This window comes from Anolis sagrei, chromosome 3 (assembly GCF_037176765.1).
Source record: "Anolis sagrei isolate rAnoSag1 chromosome 3, rAnoSag1.mat, whole genome shotgun sequence".
Taxonomy (NCBI): domain Eukaryota; kingdom Metazoa; phylum Chordata; class Lepidosauria; order Squamata; family Dactyloidae; genus Anolis; species Anolis sagrei.
This window is the reverse complement of record NC_090023.1, coordinates 186191750-186210721: the sequence shown is the minus strand read 5'-3', so window position 1 is coordinate 186210721 and position 18972 is coordinate 186191750. Positions and strand designations below refer to the sequence as shown.

Genomic DNA, 18972 nt, shown 5'->3' with positions numbered 1-18972 from the left:
TTATCCTAGATTATCTGGCAGTGGGGACTCCTATAATTCTGTTTAAAGTAGGTAATCTAGGATCAGATCCTGGGGCATAGGGCAGTGTAGAAGGGGCCTAAGGTACCAAAGGCAAGGGTTCTGGAGAATCAAAGATAAATTAAGGAGGCAAGGGAATGGGTGCCTGTCTGGTGACAAATGTGCTAAGGATCTACTGAACAGGGCAAGTTCAAAAGGAATTAACGAGGACCGCTGTCTTGTTAACAGGCTCAAATAAGAACAAAATCAGTTCTCTTTTCCACTGGCCTTTGAATCAAAGGACTGTTCCTATTTATGTCTTCACACACAGGAAACCTGTTTATCTCAGTTCTTCTTTTCAGGGCATGAACTGCTGTTTTCAATTTTGCATTGTTTGAACATGCAAATACATGTCAGTTCTTATCACAAAATTTTTCACAAGGAAATGGGAATGGCTAGGAAAAGGAATACATTGGATAAGGCCTGGATTAACTGACTCATTTGAAATTATGGGTTTGTGTGAGCTGACTTCCACTTGCAGAACAGAAATCCAACTGCTGATTCTGTTCCCTAGTAGAATTACAATCCGTTACAGTGTGCTTTATAAGTATTTTTAAAAATCTACTACAGGCAAAATTCCAAATAAGCTGAGCAAAATAGAGGTTTTATGATGACTCCTCACTAGAAATGAAAAATAAATTTATTTGGTTTACATTTGAGTGCAAAATGTTGCCCTTCCCAAACTAATAAATGTATTTTTACACTGCAAAGTTTACATTAAAATGTTTTGCGAGAAATGCTGATTTTAGAGAAAGAGTGCTAGTTATTGGGAAAAAAATACAAATGGCACTAGGAAAACTGCTTGCAAAAATATAAGTTCTTGGAGAAACAAAAATATATCTCTTTGGAGAGCTGTGCATGAATGCATATATCATTTTTAATGTAAGCAAAATTATAACATTTTGAAAAAATCGAATGAAATGAGCATAAGATTGAAAAGGAGAAAAACGGACATGGATAGCTTCATCCGTCCCAAGTCCTGGCTGTTACAATGATACAACCTTCCTCTTCATTCCATCCTTTGGGCTCCAAAAGCAACAGCAGTATTGAGGAAATTCCTTTCAACCACACTTCTCAGTTGTGTTTTGTTTTCACAATGTGATTCAGCAAATGATTCCAAGAAAATGGCTTTTATAAGATGGGAAGGAGGAGTCCTGACTGTTTTAAAGCTCTTCTCTAACATTTACAATCGTTTCTGCTCATGACACCCAAAACATGAAACCAGTCATTCAATATACAATTGTCCTATATAGCCTTCCTTCACTTGGCCTGCCAGATTTCATACTTCACATTGGTCCTTTCCCTGCCACTTATTCTGCTTGACACTAATGGGGCTTAAGCAATTGTTATGGCAGTAACTTCTAACCTATTTCCCTTCTTGTCAATCAGCTCCCTCTGCCTTGTGCCTGGATGAACAAGATTGTGTGCAACAGCGTCAAGATACAGAGAAAAGACTGCCTTCTCTGCCGTTCTGTAAGCTGGCTTTCAGCTAGCATGAATTTTACTTATTGTAAAACCAGGGAAGATTAATAGGACGACCATGTCAGAACAAGTTGGAAAATAAGTCCTCTAGATAAAGCAAAGCTTTGGCTACAAGTGGCATTTACAATGTCAGTTTTATGAGGTTTCCATCCTAACAGGATTTCCTCCAATTCAGACAGAATGAATTTATGTAGACATACCTAATGTTGTCAGGCAACCCTTTTCTGCATCTGCCTCCTTCAGCACACTATGTCTAACTGATATATCCTCTCACCCAAATAATTTTTATGTATAGTAACTTGCCCATTTTTATGGGGTGGCTAGCTTAATGCATATTCACACAGGATATTTGTTGTAACTGTTTTGTCCCACAACGTAGCTATGGGTGTGAGTAAAAAATGAGGATATTGCTCTATCCAATAAAAATTCTGTCTTGCCCTCTCGTTAAATTTCCCTTCATTCCCCACATTTCTAGCTTTGCGGAAATGTAAAACTTCAGCTGAACATTAAGATATACAGGTCAGGCACTCAATGAAAAGGGACAGAATAATAGAATAGAATAACTTTTTGTCATTGTACATCGTACAACGAAATTAAACGCCGTCCCTAATCACATCCTATATGTACAAATTGCAAAACAAGGCACCCATCCTTCCACATCCAAATCACTATTGTACAACCCTTGATGCCAAGGAAATGTGAACACAGCAAATGTGCACAATAGGTGATGCCTTATGGCCCTTCTACACAGCCCTATATCCCAGAATATCAAGGCCGACAATCCCACAACCCTTGGATAGAAACAGTGACTATTAGTTAAAAGCATCCCCAGCATAGTTGACTGCAGTATTAGAAATTAGTCTAAATAACAGTGAATACAACGTAAATGCATAATGTGCAAAACACTTTACTATAATTTTCTGTTAGTAAAGCTTAACACACCATGATTCCTCAACAATCCTGTACACATGTCAAATGCAAGGCCCCTGGGCTGAAACATCCTGCTGCATCATTTTATGTGGCCTGTGAGGCTTTGAACCTTAAAAATTGTGGCATAGACACCAAGAACTGGGAAGCCCTGGCCTTTGAATGCTCTAACTGGAGGTCAGCTGTGGCAAGCAGAAGTGCTGCGGAATTTGAAGAGACACGAATGGAGGGCAAAAGGGAGGAACATGCCAAGAGGAAGCAGCGTCAAGCCAACCCTGACCAGGACCACCTTTCCACCTGGAAACCGATGTTCTCACTGCGGAAGAATATACGGATCAAGAATAGGGATCCACAGCTACCTACAGAACTGCCATGATACTACACTTGAAGGACCATTATCTGCAGTCTACGCGGGATCACCTAAACTACTATAATTTTCTGTTAGTAAAACTTAAAACATCATGATTCTTTGACAATCCTGTAGAATCCACATGTCAAATGCAAGGCCCTTGGGCTGAATCCATCCCGCCGCATCATTTTATGTGGGCTGTGAGCCTTTGAATGCTGCAACACAGTTACATTTCTACAGTCTTACAATTACAAACAGCCCTTTGAAGGCAAGCATAAGGCTGATGTGACCCTCGCTGAAAATGGGTTTGACATCCATGCTGTAGAGAAACTCTCTACTTAAAATTATGTCAACTATGTTACTGCCAATTATATAGCCAAAGTTATCCCTTTTTGAGACCTGACCTTCCACTCTAGGTCATATCACTGCTGCATAAGCTCCCAAAATGTCTAGTTCTGCAGTAGTTTTTAAAAATCCTATTGACCCACAAATACAGTTTAGGCAGCCAAGAAAGGGGCAGGCAAATTGAAAAGTGAAAATGAATGCAGCATAAGAGTTTCAGATGAGAATAATTTTCAGTTTCTTACTCTCCGAAATGCTAGAAATCTGGGAACCTAAGAAAAAAATCATTGGTGGGCAGAATTTTTCATTGGACAGAAAATGTTGTTTCCTTCCCAACATCAGTACCTTTAGACTATCTCAGTAAACCGAATCCTGATTATTTTTTAAACTTACTGGAAAGGTTCTAGCACACATGCAAGAAACAGCCCTGCAAGTAGTAGTAGTATTAGTAATAATCTGCCTAGAAAGTCTGGTGGCAGAGGACTTTTACAAGTAAAAAAAGCAGTCGAAGAAGAAAAACACACCCTAGCAGAATATGTAAAGGAAAGCCAAAAACCTGCTTTAATTGAAGTCAATAATCAGAAACTTCTCAAAGCACAGCAGACAAAGAACCAGTACAAGAAAACTGCACTACAAACCAGAGCTGACAGTGGGCACAACAAAGCATTGCATGGGCAATTCCTTGACAAAATTGACAAATTGAAGGAAAAGTTGATAAGGAGAATACCTGGTTATGGCTCATGAATGTAACACTGAAGAAGGAGACAGAAGAAGGCCTAATTCTTGCAGCCCAGGAGCAAGCCATCAAAACGAATGCAATTAAGGCCAGGATTGAAAAATCAGCGGATGACCCAAAATGCAGACTGTGCAAGGAAGTTGAGGAATCCATGGATCATATCCTCAGCTGTTGCAAGAAAATCGCACAGACGGATAACAAACAGAGGCACAACTCTGTGGCCCAAATGATTCACTGGAACTTATGTCACAAGTACCACCTGCCAGCAGTAAAATATTGGTGGGATCATAAACCTGCAAAGGTAGTGGAAAATGAACACGCAAAAATACTGTGGGACTTTTGAATCCAGACTGACAAAGTTTTGGAACACAATACGCCAGACATCACGATTGTGGGAAAGAAAAAACTTTGGATTATTGATGTCGCCATACCTGGTGACAGTCACATTGAGGAAAAACAACAGGAAAAACTCAGCCGTTATCAAGACCTCAAAATCGAACTGCAAAGGCTCTGGCATAAAACAGTACAGGTGGTCCCAGTGGTAATGGTCACACTGGGAGCTGTGCCAAAAGATCTCAGTCGGCATTTGGAAACAATAAGCATTGACAAAATCATGATCTGTCAACTGTAAAAGGCCACCTTACTTGGATCTGCACGCATCATTTGAAAATACATCACACAGTCCTAGAAGCTTGGGAAGTGTGTGACTTGTGATTTTGTGATATGAAATCCAAAATATAGATCTCATTTGCTGCGACATACTGTGTTTTTGTGTCAGTAAAATAATAATGATAATAATAGTAATATTAATATTAATAATAAACTTTATTTGTATTCCGTCTTATCACTCCGAGGGGACTCAAAGCGGATTCCAACATTACAATAGCAAACATTCAATGCCTACATAAAACACAGGATAGTAACATAAAATCCCAGAAAAACCCCACATATAAATGTAACATTAAAACTTAACATCAAAGTAAAACCTAACATCAGTACATTAAACCTGACATCAATAAAATAAACTATATGTAGTAGACAAAATTCTAAAATAACATAAATCTAAACAAAATATCCACATTAGTGGGCAACAGCCAACAAGGGTTCACAAAACATAATCCAGTTCAAAGCAGATAATCTGAATTATCTGATTTGATAATCTGAATTATATGGCCATGTAGAAGATGCCTAAATCAGCAATGCATTAATCTGGAGAAGCATCCATGGTTCGTAGGGAGAGGAACCTATTCACTTCTAACTAAACATCGCAAACATTCAATCAATTAATGAGCTATATTTTTATTGAAAAGGCTTATAAAAACAGGAAAGTATTTCAATGGGGAAGTGATGGGAAGCGAAAATAAATGGGATAGATTGTTGAAGGCTTTAATGGCCGGAATCACTGAGTTGCTGTCAGTTTTCCGGGCTGTATGGCCATGTTCCAGAAGCATTCTCTCCTACTGTTTCACCCACAACTATGGCAGGACATTCCACAGATATATAAACCTCACTTGCCTATTTTCCAACAGACTTCACAACCTCTGAGGATGTCTGTCATAGATATGGGCGAACTGTCTGGAGAGAATGCTTCTGGAACGTGGCCATACAGCCTAGAAAACTCACAGCAACCCAAGAAATGGAATGATTTATGGTTGTTTTGACCCATGATTTGTGGCAAACTGTGGCACAAATCATGGATCTGGGTGAGCTGACAGTTCAACTTGCAAATCAATAAAACCAGGACTGCCTAAAAGTTGCAAAAGTTACCCTCGTACGTATTACTCATTGTGGAATAATGGTTGGGTTTTTTTCTTTTAGGAACTGACTTCCAGTTTTCTCCTTTGTTGCTAAGTTACCGCCATTAAGTGTTTGGAAAATATGTGTGCGACTGTGAGTCGCTCTTCCCACACACTGAATAAAATCATTTCACCAAACTGGAACAGCTTGCTTTCAGTTACATAAAAATGCATTCTAAAATATGAAGGAGAAGAAGCGTATATTCTCCCAGTAGTTCATTTGTAGCATTTAAGCAACTTAAAAAAAAACTTTTAGCAAAATTAAAGATGCCAGAAAGCAAACAAACATAACAGAAGACAGATGTTTTGCCTCCTCCATCCTTTCATCTGATATCTTCCTTATAAGGGAAAACCCAGCCATGCAGTGAGTCACGTGTCTCATGCCTTCGGCTTCCAGTATGTGAACATTAGACAGCTTGGGCTTCGAAAATGATTTTTCCACTGACTTCAAGCCTTTGCTACAATAAGTGCACATTAAACCTGGATTGATCTTAAAGCAGGATAAGGTTTCTGCAAGTCAAAACAAGTTCCACTTTGAGAAGTGGAAAAACGTGGCATATTTGTGTCAGCTTTAGGAACCAGGCGGCACATGCCAGAGCAATGAATAGTTTGCTGGCAAGGAAACATCTTGCAAAGCTTATTCTCCTAAAATCAGACTCAGAGGCACAGGAAAACTGGCAGAAATAGGAATGGAATTCCCTTGGCTTGGAAACTAAGCTGGAGTAATAAGAAAAACCATAATGTTTATGGAATGGAACAAAATGCAATTGTTGAAAAGATGGGGGGGGGGGGAGGGAATTGCTAGGGAAATGATTCATTAATTGTCCCCCTTTTCTAGTATATTTAAAGGATTGTAACCTGCATCTTCTGACTTCTAGGAGAACACCCAAGGTCCACAGCTTGGGTGTCCTCTTAGACCAGTGGTTCTCAACCTTCCTAATGCCGCGACCCCTTAATACAGTTCCTCATGTTGTGGTGACCCCCAACCATAACATTATTTTCATTGCCACCTCATAACTGTTATTTTGCTACTGTTATGAATCGTCATGTAAACTATCTGATCTGCAGGGTGTATTTTCATTCCCTGAACCAAATTTGGCACAAATACTCAATATGCCCTAATTTAATACTGGTGGGGTTGGGGCGGGGGTTGTGGTATTGATTTTATCATTTGGGAGTTGCAGTTGATGGGATTTATAGTTCACTTACAATGAAAAAAGCATTCTGAACTCCACCAATGATGGAATTGAACCAAACTTGGCACACAGAACTCCCATGATCAACAGAAAACACTGGAATGATCTGGTGGGCATTGATCTTGAGTTTTGGAGTTGTAGTTCACCTACATCCAGAGAGCACCGTGGACTCAAACAATGATGGATCTGGACTAAACTTGGCACAAATACTCAATATGCCCAAATGTTAACATTGGTGGAGTTTGGGGAAAATAGACTTGGCATTTGGGAGTTGTAATTGCTGGGATTTATAGTTCACCTACATTCGCAGAGCATTCTGAATCCCACCAACAATAGAATTGGGCCAAACATCCCACACAGACCCCCCCCCCCCCATGACCAACAAAACGTACTGTGTTTTCTGATGATCTTTGGTGACTCCTCTGACACCTCCGCGCAACCCCCCCTCCCAGGGGTCCCAACCCCCAGGAGGGCCTTCGCTCAATTGACCGTACCTCGTGAAGTCATATCTGGCCAGGGTGGTCCACTCCTTAGTCACCTCCAGATTGGACTACTGTAATGCACTCTATGTAGGGCTGCCCTTGAAGACAGCTTGGAAATTTCAATTGGTCCAACGGGCGGCAGCCAGGTTACTAACTGGAGTGACTTACAGGGAGCGGTCAACCCCCCTGTTTAAGGAGCTCTATTGGCTGCCGTTCATTTTCCAGTCCCAATTCAAGGTGCAGGTTCTTACCTACAAAGCCCTGAACGGTTTGGAACCCGCCTACCTGCATGACCGCATTTCGGTGTACGAACCCACGCGATCTCTTCGATCATCTGGGGAGGCCTTGCTCTCGCTCCCGCCCCCTTCGCAGGCGCAATTGGTGGGGACGAGGGAGAAGGCCTTCTCTATGGTGCCCCCCCCCCCCGACTCTGGAACTCACATCCTAAGGATATCAGGCAAGCCCCCACATTGGCAGTCTTTAGGAGGAATCTGAAAACGTGGCTTTTCCAGTGTGCCTTCCCTGAATAAGGAAATAATCCCCAGCAAAATGTCCTCAGAAGCACTTTAACTATCTGTTGGGTTGTTCTCCCCACATTTCTTTTAAAACCCTCCTACTAGATACATCCTACCTACCTCTGTTCATGCCCAGCATTTATTTTTAAATTTTAAACTATTACATCTGGCCCGGCAATAGGCTTTTAAACCATTGCATGTTATTGTCTATATGTTGAGTTATATTAATTGTATTGCTTTATTTGTGTATTGCTTGTTGTTTTTATTGATGTGTTGTTGGGCTTGGCCTCATGTAAGCCGCTCCGAGTCCCCTTGGGGGACTCGAAGCAACAGCTCCCCTGGTGGCCAGAATACCCTCATCAAAAAGCTGGAATGTTAAGTAGCCTCTGTGTATCTGTCTATATATGTTGTGTGTCTATGGCATTGAATGTTTACCATGTATATGTACATTGTAATCCGCACTGAGTCCCCTGCGGGGTGAGAAGGGCGGAATATAAATACTGTAAATAACTAATAATAATAATAATAATAATAATAATAATAATGTTTATTTATACCCTGCCACCATCTCCCCAAAGGGGACTCGGGGTGGCTAACATGAGGCCAAGCCCAAAATTACAGGAAAATACAATACGAGTACAGCAAAATAAAATACAAAAAGCAGCATGATTTATTTAAAGAATTATGATACCTGGTAAAGTGGAAGGCAGGTAGAAGTGAGGAATATTGCATTACAGCTGCATGAGTTTATGTGCCTTCATGTCACTCGTCAATTTATGGCAACCCCATAAATTTCACATAATTTTATTTGGTAAGAAATATTTAGAGGTAGTTTTGCCAATTCCTTCCTCTGAAATATAGCCTAGTGATTGGGTCTTCCATCCAAGTACTAACCAGGTTCGATTCTGGTTAGTTTCCAAGATCAGAAAATATCTGGTGCTTTCAGAGCTGTTTAGGTAAAAACATGAAGGATAGGCTCAATCAAGGAAGACATTGTCCTAAATTTGTAAGACCAGAGCAGGGCTAAGGATGACCGGGACTCTTGGAAGTCCATCATCCAATGGGATTCCATAAGTCAAAGCCAACCTGTCAGTAATTCACAAAAACAATGCCTGACTAAAATGCCCGGTTTGATTTCTGCACAGAAACCATAAAACAACAGCAGCAGGTCAGGTTTTTCCCCTTCTGTCCATCTCTGCTCAGTTGACAACCGTAATTATGACTGTGTGTATGTGTAACTTTTAATTTGCCAATTGATTTATGATACACCTATGAATTTCATAGGCAAGGAGCATATTTATTTTTATTATTTACTAGCCGTCCCCTGCCACACGTTGCTGTGGCCCAGTCTGTGTGTATATATGTGTGTATATATTTGTGTATATGTGTATATATGTGGTTTTGTGCACGCTTTGTAATGTATTTTAAATTTTTTTGGCTTTTTAAGTCTCTTCTGCTGTGTTTTTTGGTGTTTTATGAGTGATGGTCACTTGTTGACAGGTGTATTGTGTCCACATTTGTTGTCAATTCGTCCAGTGGTTTTTGAGTTATGTTAATCCCACAAACGAGCATTATATTCTTATTTATATAGATTTACTGTATTTGTATAATGCCTTTCTCAGCCCATAGGCGACTCAAGGCGGTTAACAGGGCAAAATTCAATGCTTACAATATCATAAATATAATTAAAAACATAACATATAATAAAAACTAAACAAATCAATAAAATATAAATTCATAGTATCTCCTTGTTACAAATGTTGTCCGGTCTCATTGTCTAGTCATTCCATTTTTCTATGTCAGTTATTCTGCATTTGGAAACAGTTGTTCAAAAAGTCACGTCTTGATTTTTTTCCGGAATGTTAAAAGGGAGGTGGCCGATCTAATATCTATAGAGAGGGTGTTCCATAGCCGAGGGGGTACCAGCGAGAAGGCCCTGTCTCTCATCTCCGCCAAACGTACTTGTGACAAAGGCGGTATATCCCACAGTACATGGGATTCTTTGACTACTGTTAATAAATAGTTTGTGTGTATGAGACGCAAATGGCAATGGTGAGAACTATTCCCAGAAGGATTTGTTTATTCACTCATTATTTATACTTCGTATGGATAACTGGTAGCCAACTCCTCAATCATAAATAAAAGAACCAATATTTGCAATGATCAGAACTGAGTCATCAGGAAAAATGCAAATAACACTGCTGCTCTCTCCAAACATAAGTGGCTTGTTCTACAGATCTCAATTTTAGGCAAAAAAAAAAAAAAAGAGAGAGAGAGAGAGAGGGAGAGAACCATTTGAAATTCTATTGCAGATCCTTGGCTGAGGACTTTCTGAGAGCTTAGATAATAATCTACACCCTTTTTATGATCTCTTGAGTACATGTCTGAGTTTCTCTTACAAGACTGCAAATGCCCCAGGAAGGCCTGCACGTGAGATCTGACACACAGTCTTATTTTTTGAATAAGACGATAGAGGTTTTAGAATGACCCTTAAACCTTTGGGAAGCAAGACCTCTTTGAGAATCTGAATAAACCTATAGACTCCCCAAAATAATTCACATAAATAAATTTTACATAGTAAGAGGAAGGCAATCAACTGCTAAACATTGTGTACTGTTCATGGGATAAGAACTTCTACCCTAGTGTTTTATTGCTCTGTGTGGCTGGATTTTCAAGAATGTCACAGGAAAATGATACAAGACCTGTACAGAGGAGTTGGCTTGGATTTTATAATAAGTTTAGTTAAGGCACCCAAGGCCAGCCCAAGTCATATTGATGCCTGAGGTTCAGTCATCTGAGTACTAATCATTTAAATCCAGACAAGTCAAAATGACTTGCTTGGACACATGAGGCAAAAAATCCCTCAAGGAACTTTCCCCTCTCCCCGGAAGCCAAAATGCAGGAAGAATAAATTAAAGAAGTAATATTTTTGCCCTCTCATGGTATTTAAAATCTTCTGCTTGAAGTAGCTACTTTATTTTACAGTTCAGTAGGACAGTCCTAATCTAGAAAGCTCTGAAACTCCTGAGAAGTGACACAGGTTCTCCCGAACAATTAGGATGGGTCAGAAGTTGTTGTTAGAGAGCAATGGACAGAAACCTTCCTTCAGTGTCGAACTGGATGAGGACTAACAAATTTAAATTGAATCCAGATAAGACAGGTCCTCCTGGTCAGTCAAAAGGTTGAACAGGGCATAGGGTTACAGCCCGTGTTAGATGGGGTTACACTCCCCCTGAAGACACAGGTTCGCAGCTTGGGAGTGATCCTTGATTCATCGCTGAGCCTAGAACCCCAGGTCTTGGAGGTGGCCAGGGGAGCTTTTGCACAGTTAAAGCTTGTGCACCAGCTGGGAAGTCTGATCTGGCCACGGTGGTCCACGTTCTGGTAACATCCTGAATAGATTACTGCAATGCACTCTATGTGGGGTTGCCTTTGAAAACTGTTCGGAAATGTCAACAACGGGTGGCAGCCAGATTGCTCACTGGAGCACCATACAGGGAGCACACCACCTCCCTGCTATATCAACTCCACTGGCTGCCGGACCATTTCCGAGCACAATTCAAAGGGCTGGTCCTGGCCTTTAAAGCCCTATTCAGCTCCGGCCCAGCTTACTTGTCCAAACATATCTCCCTCTACGTTCTGCCTTGTAGTTTAAGATCCACCGGGGAGGCCCTGCTCTCGGTCCCACCAGCCTCGCAAACGCGTCTGGTGGAGACGCGGAACAAGGCCTTCTCGGTGGTTACCCCCTGCTTGTGGAGCTCACTCCCCAGCAAGATTAGATTGATGTCCTCCCTCCTTTCCTTTAGGAAAGAACTGAAATCGTGGTTGTGGAACCAGGCCTTGGCTAGCAGGCATAACAGCACTTTGGACATTGAACTGGACCATATGATTATTATAATAATGGAAACGGCTATATGATTGTATAACTAATGTTATTGTTTTGTGTATTGTGTATTTATGGTTTTATATTGTTGTTAACTTGTGATATTGTGGCATCGAATTGTTGCCAGTGTTAGCTGCTCTGAGTCCCTCCTTGGGGGTTGAGAAGGGCGAGGTAGAAATGCTGTAAATAAATAAATACATTCTACAAGCTTCCTGCAGTGATCCAAGGCAAGTTCTGTCTTACCCTGCTTTTTAGACAAGAGATGTAGAAAATGTGACCCTCCCCGAGTTGCTCAACAAAATACCAGCAGTCCTAGGCCCCTTCTACACTGCCATATAGAATCCAAATTATCTGCTTTGAACTAAATTATATGGCAGTGCAGACTCATATAATTCAGACCAAAGCAGATATTTATTTGTTTACAGTATTTATATTCTGCCCTTCCCATCCCGAAGAAGACTCAGGGTGGATCACAAAACACATTCAATGCCGTTATACACGGACAGGACAGACACAGTGCACAGATAGAAGTATATAGGCTTTCCCCATCTTTAGCGTCTTGGAGGTTGTGCCTGATTCCAGCCACGAGGGGTGTTGTTGTTCCATCCTCTATGCTGAAGAGCCCTGTTCACAGACTTCCTCCTTTTGATCGAATTGCCGGCATTTTTCTGGTATTTCCTTATGATACCATTAAAATACCTCCCTGTTTAAGCGGTACCTATTTATCTATTCATAGCTGTTTTCGATCAGCTAGGTGGGCAGTAAGCTGGGATGGAGTTCGAGTGCTCACCCCCCGACATGGGCTTCAAACTGCCAACCTTTCAATTGGCAAGGTTTATGGCAGCTATTGGTTAACCTGCTGTGCTAAAGCCTGGATTATCTGCTTTGATAATCTGGATTATATGGCAGTGTAGAAGGGGCCCTAGACAGATGACTAAATATGATACCTGATACTCATCTATCTTGATTCTGTAACAAGAATCTTAAAATGTCTATTCTTAAGGTTTAATGCTTAGAAGTACGTGGAAATCTTGCAGAAAGCATAAAGTTTGATGTTTAGCTCCCTAAGCAAAAAAATGTGTGCAATTTCTTCATTATGAGTTAAAGGGGGGGGGGGGGAGCGTGATAGCAAGAGAAATGGAAAACTGGTTGCAGGAAATGCCTTGTGCTTCGATCCCTGGGACCACATTTTTAAACATATGAATCACTAAGTATACACAAGGGAAAAAGTACTAAACAACCATCTTTGCTCTTTCTCTTTCGGATTTCCTTTTTAAAAAGGGTGTGCCCATGGCACTAAATCCAAATTTATTATTCCATATCTGCTCTAAGGTTATGTGGCAATCTGCTAGTATTGCATACAAAGTTGGTAACACATGCACAAAGCTATGTCTCTCCGATGGGTATTAAACGTGGCAGGGCTTTTCTACTGGGGGCACTGCGGATATTGAAATCCCTGCCATTAAAAATGCATCTGTCCCCCACGCACCTGTGTTTTAGACACCAGTTTAAAACACATTTATTATTTATTTCACGCATTTCTACACCGCCCTTCTCAACCCCCAAGGGGGGACTCAGGGCGGCTTACAAAAGCACAATTCAATGCCAACACAAACAATAAGATAAAACATATATAAACAGCAATTAAAACAATCAATTATACATCATAATCAATAAAAACAATCTAGTGCTCAACGTTTGCCAGCTCAGAGTCCGTAAATTCATTCCACATTGTCAGATCCTATCAATTCTAGTCGTCAATTGTCCTTTGTCTATCTGCCAGATTACCCAAAAGCCTGGTCCCATATCCATGTTTTTAATTTCCTTCTAAAAGAGAGGAGGGATGTCGATGATCTAATTTCCCTGGGGAGTGAATTCCACGGGTGAGGGGCCACCACCGAGAAGGCCCTGCTCCTCGTCCCCACCAACCTCACTTGTGGTAGAGGTGGGGCCGAGAGCAGGGCCTCCCCAGATCTTAAACTCTGATGTGGGACGTAGAGGGAGATATGTTTTTATAATATTTTTAAATTATTTTTATAATAATAATAATAATAATAATAATAGCAACTTTATTTATAACCCACCCTATCTCCCCATGGGGACTCAGGGTGCTATAGGCATTCAAGTAGCCCCTGGTGATGCAATGGGTTAAACCCTTGTGCCAGCAGGACTGCTGACCAAAAGGTCAGCGATTGAAATCTGGGGAGCAGGGTGAGCTCCCGTCTGTCAGCTCCAGCTTCTCATGGGGGAACATGAGAGAAGCCTCCCACAGGATGGTAAAACATCTGGATGTCCCTGGGCAACCTCCTTGCAGTCAGGCAATTCTCTCACACCAGAAGCAACTTGCAATCATTCAAGTGATTGACTTCTGCTTTTTTTTTTTTCTTGCATTTTTGGAAAATCCCTAATTTATTTTTAGACATGCAGTTTTGTTACTTTTAAACTTGTGATTTTAAGTAGTTTAGCTAGGTTTTGATTTTAATAATATGTGTTTATGTTATATTATATTAGAGCACTGAACTTCTATGGCCCCATCTACATTGACCATTTAGTGCAGTTTCAAACCAGTATTAAAGAAAGTTATTTTGCTGTTCATATGAATACATAGGAAATCCTGGAGCCAGGCTGAGGCTCCAGAATGGTGACTGGACGAACCACAGAACACGGATGTGCATTAAGGGGCTTCCTTTTGCCTGCTATTGTGGCTCTTTGTTGTGTAGCTGTCAGAGTTTGAACCTAATTCCCAACTACATTAAACAATAAGTGTAGATTGCATCTATGAGGAAGGGCAGGGTACAATTCAAATAAATCTTTGTCTTACTAGAACCATCCCACAAATACAGATATATATACAGATATCTATGACGCCTCTAGCACTGTCTCCACAAAAGAGGTTTTTAAAAACAATGGTGTCTGTGTTTGGCTACAGTCCTTTACACTGTGAAGTTGTTTGAATCTCACTAACCCTTCCCACAAGCATCATTTTCATATGATTCAGTCGTAAACAGAATACATTCAGCCCTCCACATTAATTTCTGTACATAAGGGAAAACTCATCTAGGAATCTCTAGGTCCTCTGTCAAAAGTTGACCATAGAATCACGCTGGAGGACCTACATATTCCAAGAGCAATGGTCTCGCTGGTCCTCCTATGTCACCATATGGGCAACTTACAGCAGAAATGGACCAAAGAGTCACTCAGAAGGACCCAGATATTCCTACAGAATGCATATCAATCAAATCCACAAAAGGCAAACCTATAAATGTGGAGGGCTGATTGTAGTATGTCAAGTGCTATTGGGGGAATGAATTCTAGATGGCATTTTTTCCAACCCTGAAGCAAAATGTGCTGATGAAATCTTTCTGTATCATAATCTCCTCTTCCCGTTTGTTTTGATTAATGCAATTTCACTGATCTTTTTTGTGTGTGTCAGGCTCTTTATCTTCTGCATGCTTCGTACCTCAGAGACTTGCTATTCCTCCCATCTTATTTCCTCCCAAGCTTCTTCTGCAGAAACTCTAATTGTGGCCTACTTTTCTCTGTATATCTTGGGCTGGAACTGTTATTTATATGGTCAGTGTAGAAGCATGTAATGCAGTTCAATATATGGGTCTATACTGACCATATAGTGCAGATTCAAACTTCATTATAGAGCCAGACACAGTGAAAATGACAGATCTGTTGATCTATCCTTGCTACGTTTTTAGAGAAATTTCTTTCAGACTTTAAAAACTAACTAATTTCTGGGTGTGTTGTTTATTTTGTCAAAAAGATGGCATCACCCATTGATTCCTGTGACATGACTGAGGACATCTTGGGAGTTGCTGGTATATTGACCCACAAATCTACTTTGGAAAGTTGCGCTCTCAAATCATTTCTGACTTATGGTGACTCCAAGGCAAAACTATCCCAGGTTTTTCTTGGCAAGATTTGTTCAGAGGAGGTTTATTTTTGCTTTCTGTTGAATCTGAGGCCCTTTCCACACAGCTGTATAAAATCCACATTGAACTGGATTATATGACAGTGTGGACTCAGATAACCCAGTTCAAAGTGGATATTGTGGATTATCTGCCTTGCTATTCTGGGTGATATGGCTGTGTGGAAGGGCTCTCCTATGAGTGTGACACTTTCCCAAGGTCTCCCAGTAGGTTTCCATTACTGAGACCACTTCTACACTGCCATATAATCCTGATTATCAAAGCAAATAATGCACAGTATTGCTTTGAACTGGATTATATGAGTCTACAGTGCCATATAATCCAGTTGTGGGTTTGCTAAATTATGTTTGAAGAAAGTGCAAGTGGAATCAGGTTAACAGCTGAAAATAAGGTGTTTAAAAGGTGTGCTTAAAACCAGATTCCACCCCAAAAATGTGCATTCACATGACTATATATGCCTGCATAGAAAACACATGACTTCCTTCTTCTGAGGATTGAAAAATGACTCCATGATATGGTGGGTTAACTGGAGAGGCATGTGTCAGCAGCTCACTGGCTGCTCGTGTCAGAAGGCAGAGTTCTGACTAGCCTTTGGCTAGCTGCTGAGACCAACGGTTCTAACTGTCATTTTGCCATTTTCTCATTTTGGACAGTGAAGAGATCGTGCAGGCTGCCAACTATCTTGAAAACTGATCATTTTATGGCATGAGGCATATTTCAAAGACTATTTTAAAATACTATTTTATTCCTCTGTTCTCTGCCTGAATTCAAAGACATTGAAATATATATTGTTACCCTGTTTGAGCTTTTGACCTAAAGTAAAGATACTGTTACTTGTTTCACAAGCCTGAGTGACATTTTATTGTACTGCAGGGTATATCTTGGTTCCAATGTTGTGGTAAAGCTTCTGCTTATTCTGCTTATTCAAATTTACCAGCCGTCAACTCCTCACTCCCTTATGTAGACTGCTCCTGCGTACGTGTTTTAAAAGTCTGAAACAGTCAATTGAGCTGTCAAAAAATAGATTAACTGACACACAGGTGGCTGATGGGAAGTACAATTGGAAAGCAATTAGAACCCTCTGCAACCAACCCTTTCCTTCTTATAATATTAAACAGAGCTTGAATTAACAGTTGGGTGAAGAGAGATAAGAAATCTGTTTGTGTGTCCACTGGGAGCTCCGCATGTGCACACATGGCATCCAGCGCATAGTGGAGTACATTTAAAAATTTTTTTTGCTGAATGTCCTTCATCTGTCCTCTAGCTTGATCCAATTCAAAGGAAGGTATGGGGATCGTGGGGACAGACAGGAGTTTTCTGGGACAGACAGGGCTTTTCCCGGGATTTTTGCCCTACTTTTAAATCTTGCATTTTGATGCTGTCTGGAAATGCCCTGAGAGTGAATACACAGTTTGAAAAAGTACCGTGTTTTCCGGCATATAGGACGACTGGGTGTATAAGATGACCCCCAACTTTTCCAGTTAAAATATAGAGTTTGGGATATACTTGCCATATAAAACTACCCCTCTTCCAACGCACAACAAATAAAAATTTAAAAGGCATCAGATTTGATTTCAATATGATAATTTTCCTATTACTGTACCTCCTTCTCTGCCTCTCAGATCTCGCACATGCGCACCTGCACCACTTCACTGCAGTCTTCAGGAGCGAGATCTGAGAGGCAGAGGAGCTACGGCAATAGGATACAAGGGCGGGCCAGAAAGAGGTGTGTTTTTCTGGGCCCAGAGCCACTCTATCTCTTTTTTCCATACCCTGGGCACCCCAGACGCCTGCAGCTTGCTCCACCCTTCACTTACACCTTCACCTCACCACTTACACCTTCACCTCACCACCGGAAGTGCATTAAGTCCACGAATCTTGATGAATGGATTTTTTTCTACCATACTTGTACAGCATCACCCTTAATGCTTTCATACAGTCGCTGCATACGGCAGGGAGATGGCCACTTACATTTTTGAGCTCCCCCCACCATATGCGGCAACCATAGATTCTCCAATCCAGATTTGAAGTTTCAGCATCGCCTCTATAAGACAACTCCCAACATATAAAACTATTCCCGCATATAAGACGACTCCCGCGTATAAGACGACCTCTGATTTTTGAGAAGATTTTCTTGGGTTAAAAAGTAGTCATATGCCAGAAAATACGGTACTTCAGAAGTTTCATTGCCCAGTGGGTTTCCGTGGCCAAGCAAAAGTTCAAATCCTGTGACCTCATCAGATGCAGTCTTCTCTGCATCTTCTCCCTGCTTCTCTATGCTGCTGAAACGGAGTCCCATGGTGTCTATCACATGACACAATGCATCTTCCGGTGAGACTCTGTGGGCCTCCATTTCAGCAGCATAGAGAAATTGACCCCAGAGGACTTTTGAGGAGTCGGACATTACCTGACTCATAATTGGGAACACAAAAAGGGAGACTATAGGAAAGGACTGGAAATGATGTGGGATGGGAGGCCATCCCAGAAGACAGGAAAAGACAATAGGTAACAATGGAGGATGGTTTCCTCTGGTTTCCCTTGCCTGTCTGATGAGGTCCCTAGTCTCCAGAGTTGCAATCCAATGCTCAAGACACTACACAACGCTGACTAAAAAATTTACTGCATTGAAATTGTAAAATTTACTTTTTCCTCAAAATAAATTGTACTGATAGATAAATGCACCAAGGAGAGTTTTAATTTTTTTTAAAAAAAAAATCCAACATACTTGTTTTGCCCAATTGTTTCAAAATCTTTCACAATAATCTGCAGGGATGATGAAATGTCCAGTGGTATTCCTTTCAAATCAAACTCGAGAATCTGCAAAAAGAATCGGTAAAACAGTTACAACTGAATTTGCTGCAAAGCACATTCAGGCACGTTTATTGCCTGCTGAAATCCATTGTTTTTGGAAGAAGAGGCAAAGATGAAATATCAATGAAGGGTAGTTCTACACAATGTAGGCTGTAAAAAATGAATGAGAACTCCACCCTTTCACCATTGATTTCAGTAGGCAATAAACATGCCTCAGGTGATGCATGCCTGTTGAGGTATTCATATTCAACCCAATTCTTTTCATTTCCTATTTATTTACCCAGCTGCTGGCCATATCTGGCACTTCCTTAAGTACATAACATTTCACTAAAATAAACCCAAGTATTAAGGAACAGAGGGAGAAAAGATCAATAAATCCTTTGAAACAGAGCTTTTGCATCTTTCACGGATGGAAAATATGCATGTTGTTCTCTATCTTGCACATTTTATTTCAGTAA

At 40.8% G+C, this 18972-nt stretch overlaps 1 protein-coding gene across 1 annotated transcript in view; it reads right to left on the bottom strand.

Annotated features, from left to right (window-relative positions):
• Positions 1 to 18972, bottom strand: part of MYOF (myoferlin) — a 130559-nt gene that overhangs the window by 101717 nt on the left and 9870 nt on the right. The window contains exon 3 of the mRNA XM_067465737.1: positions 18429 to 18520. Coding sequence (XP_067321838.1) covers positions 18429 to 18520 — 92 coding nt within the window. The remainder of the gene's footprint in view (positions 1 to 18428; positions 18521 to 18972) is intronic.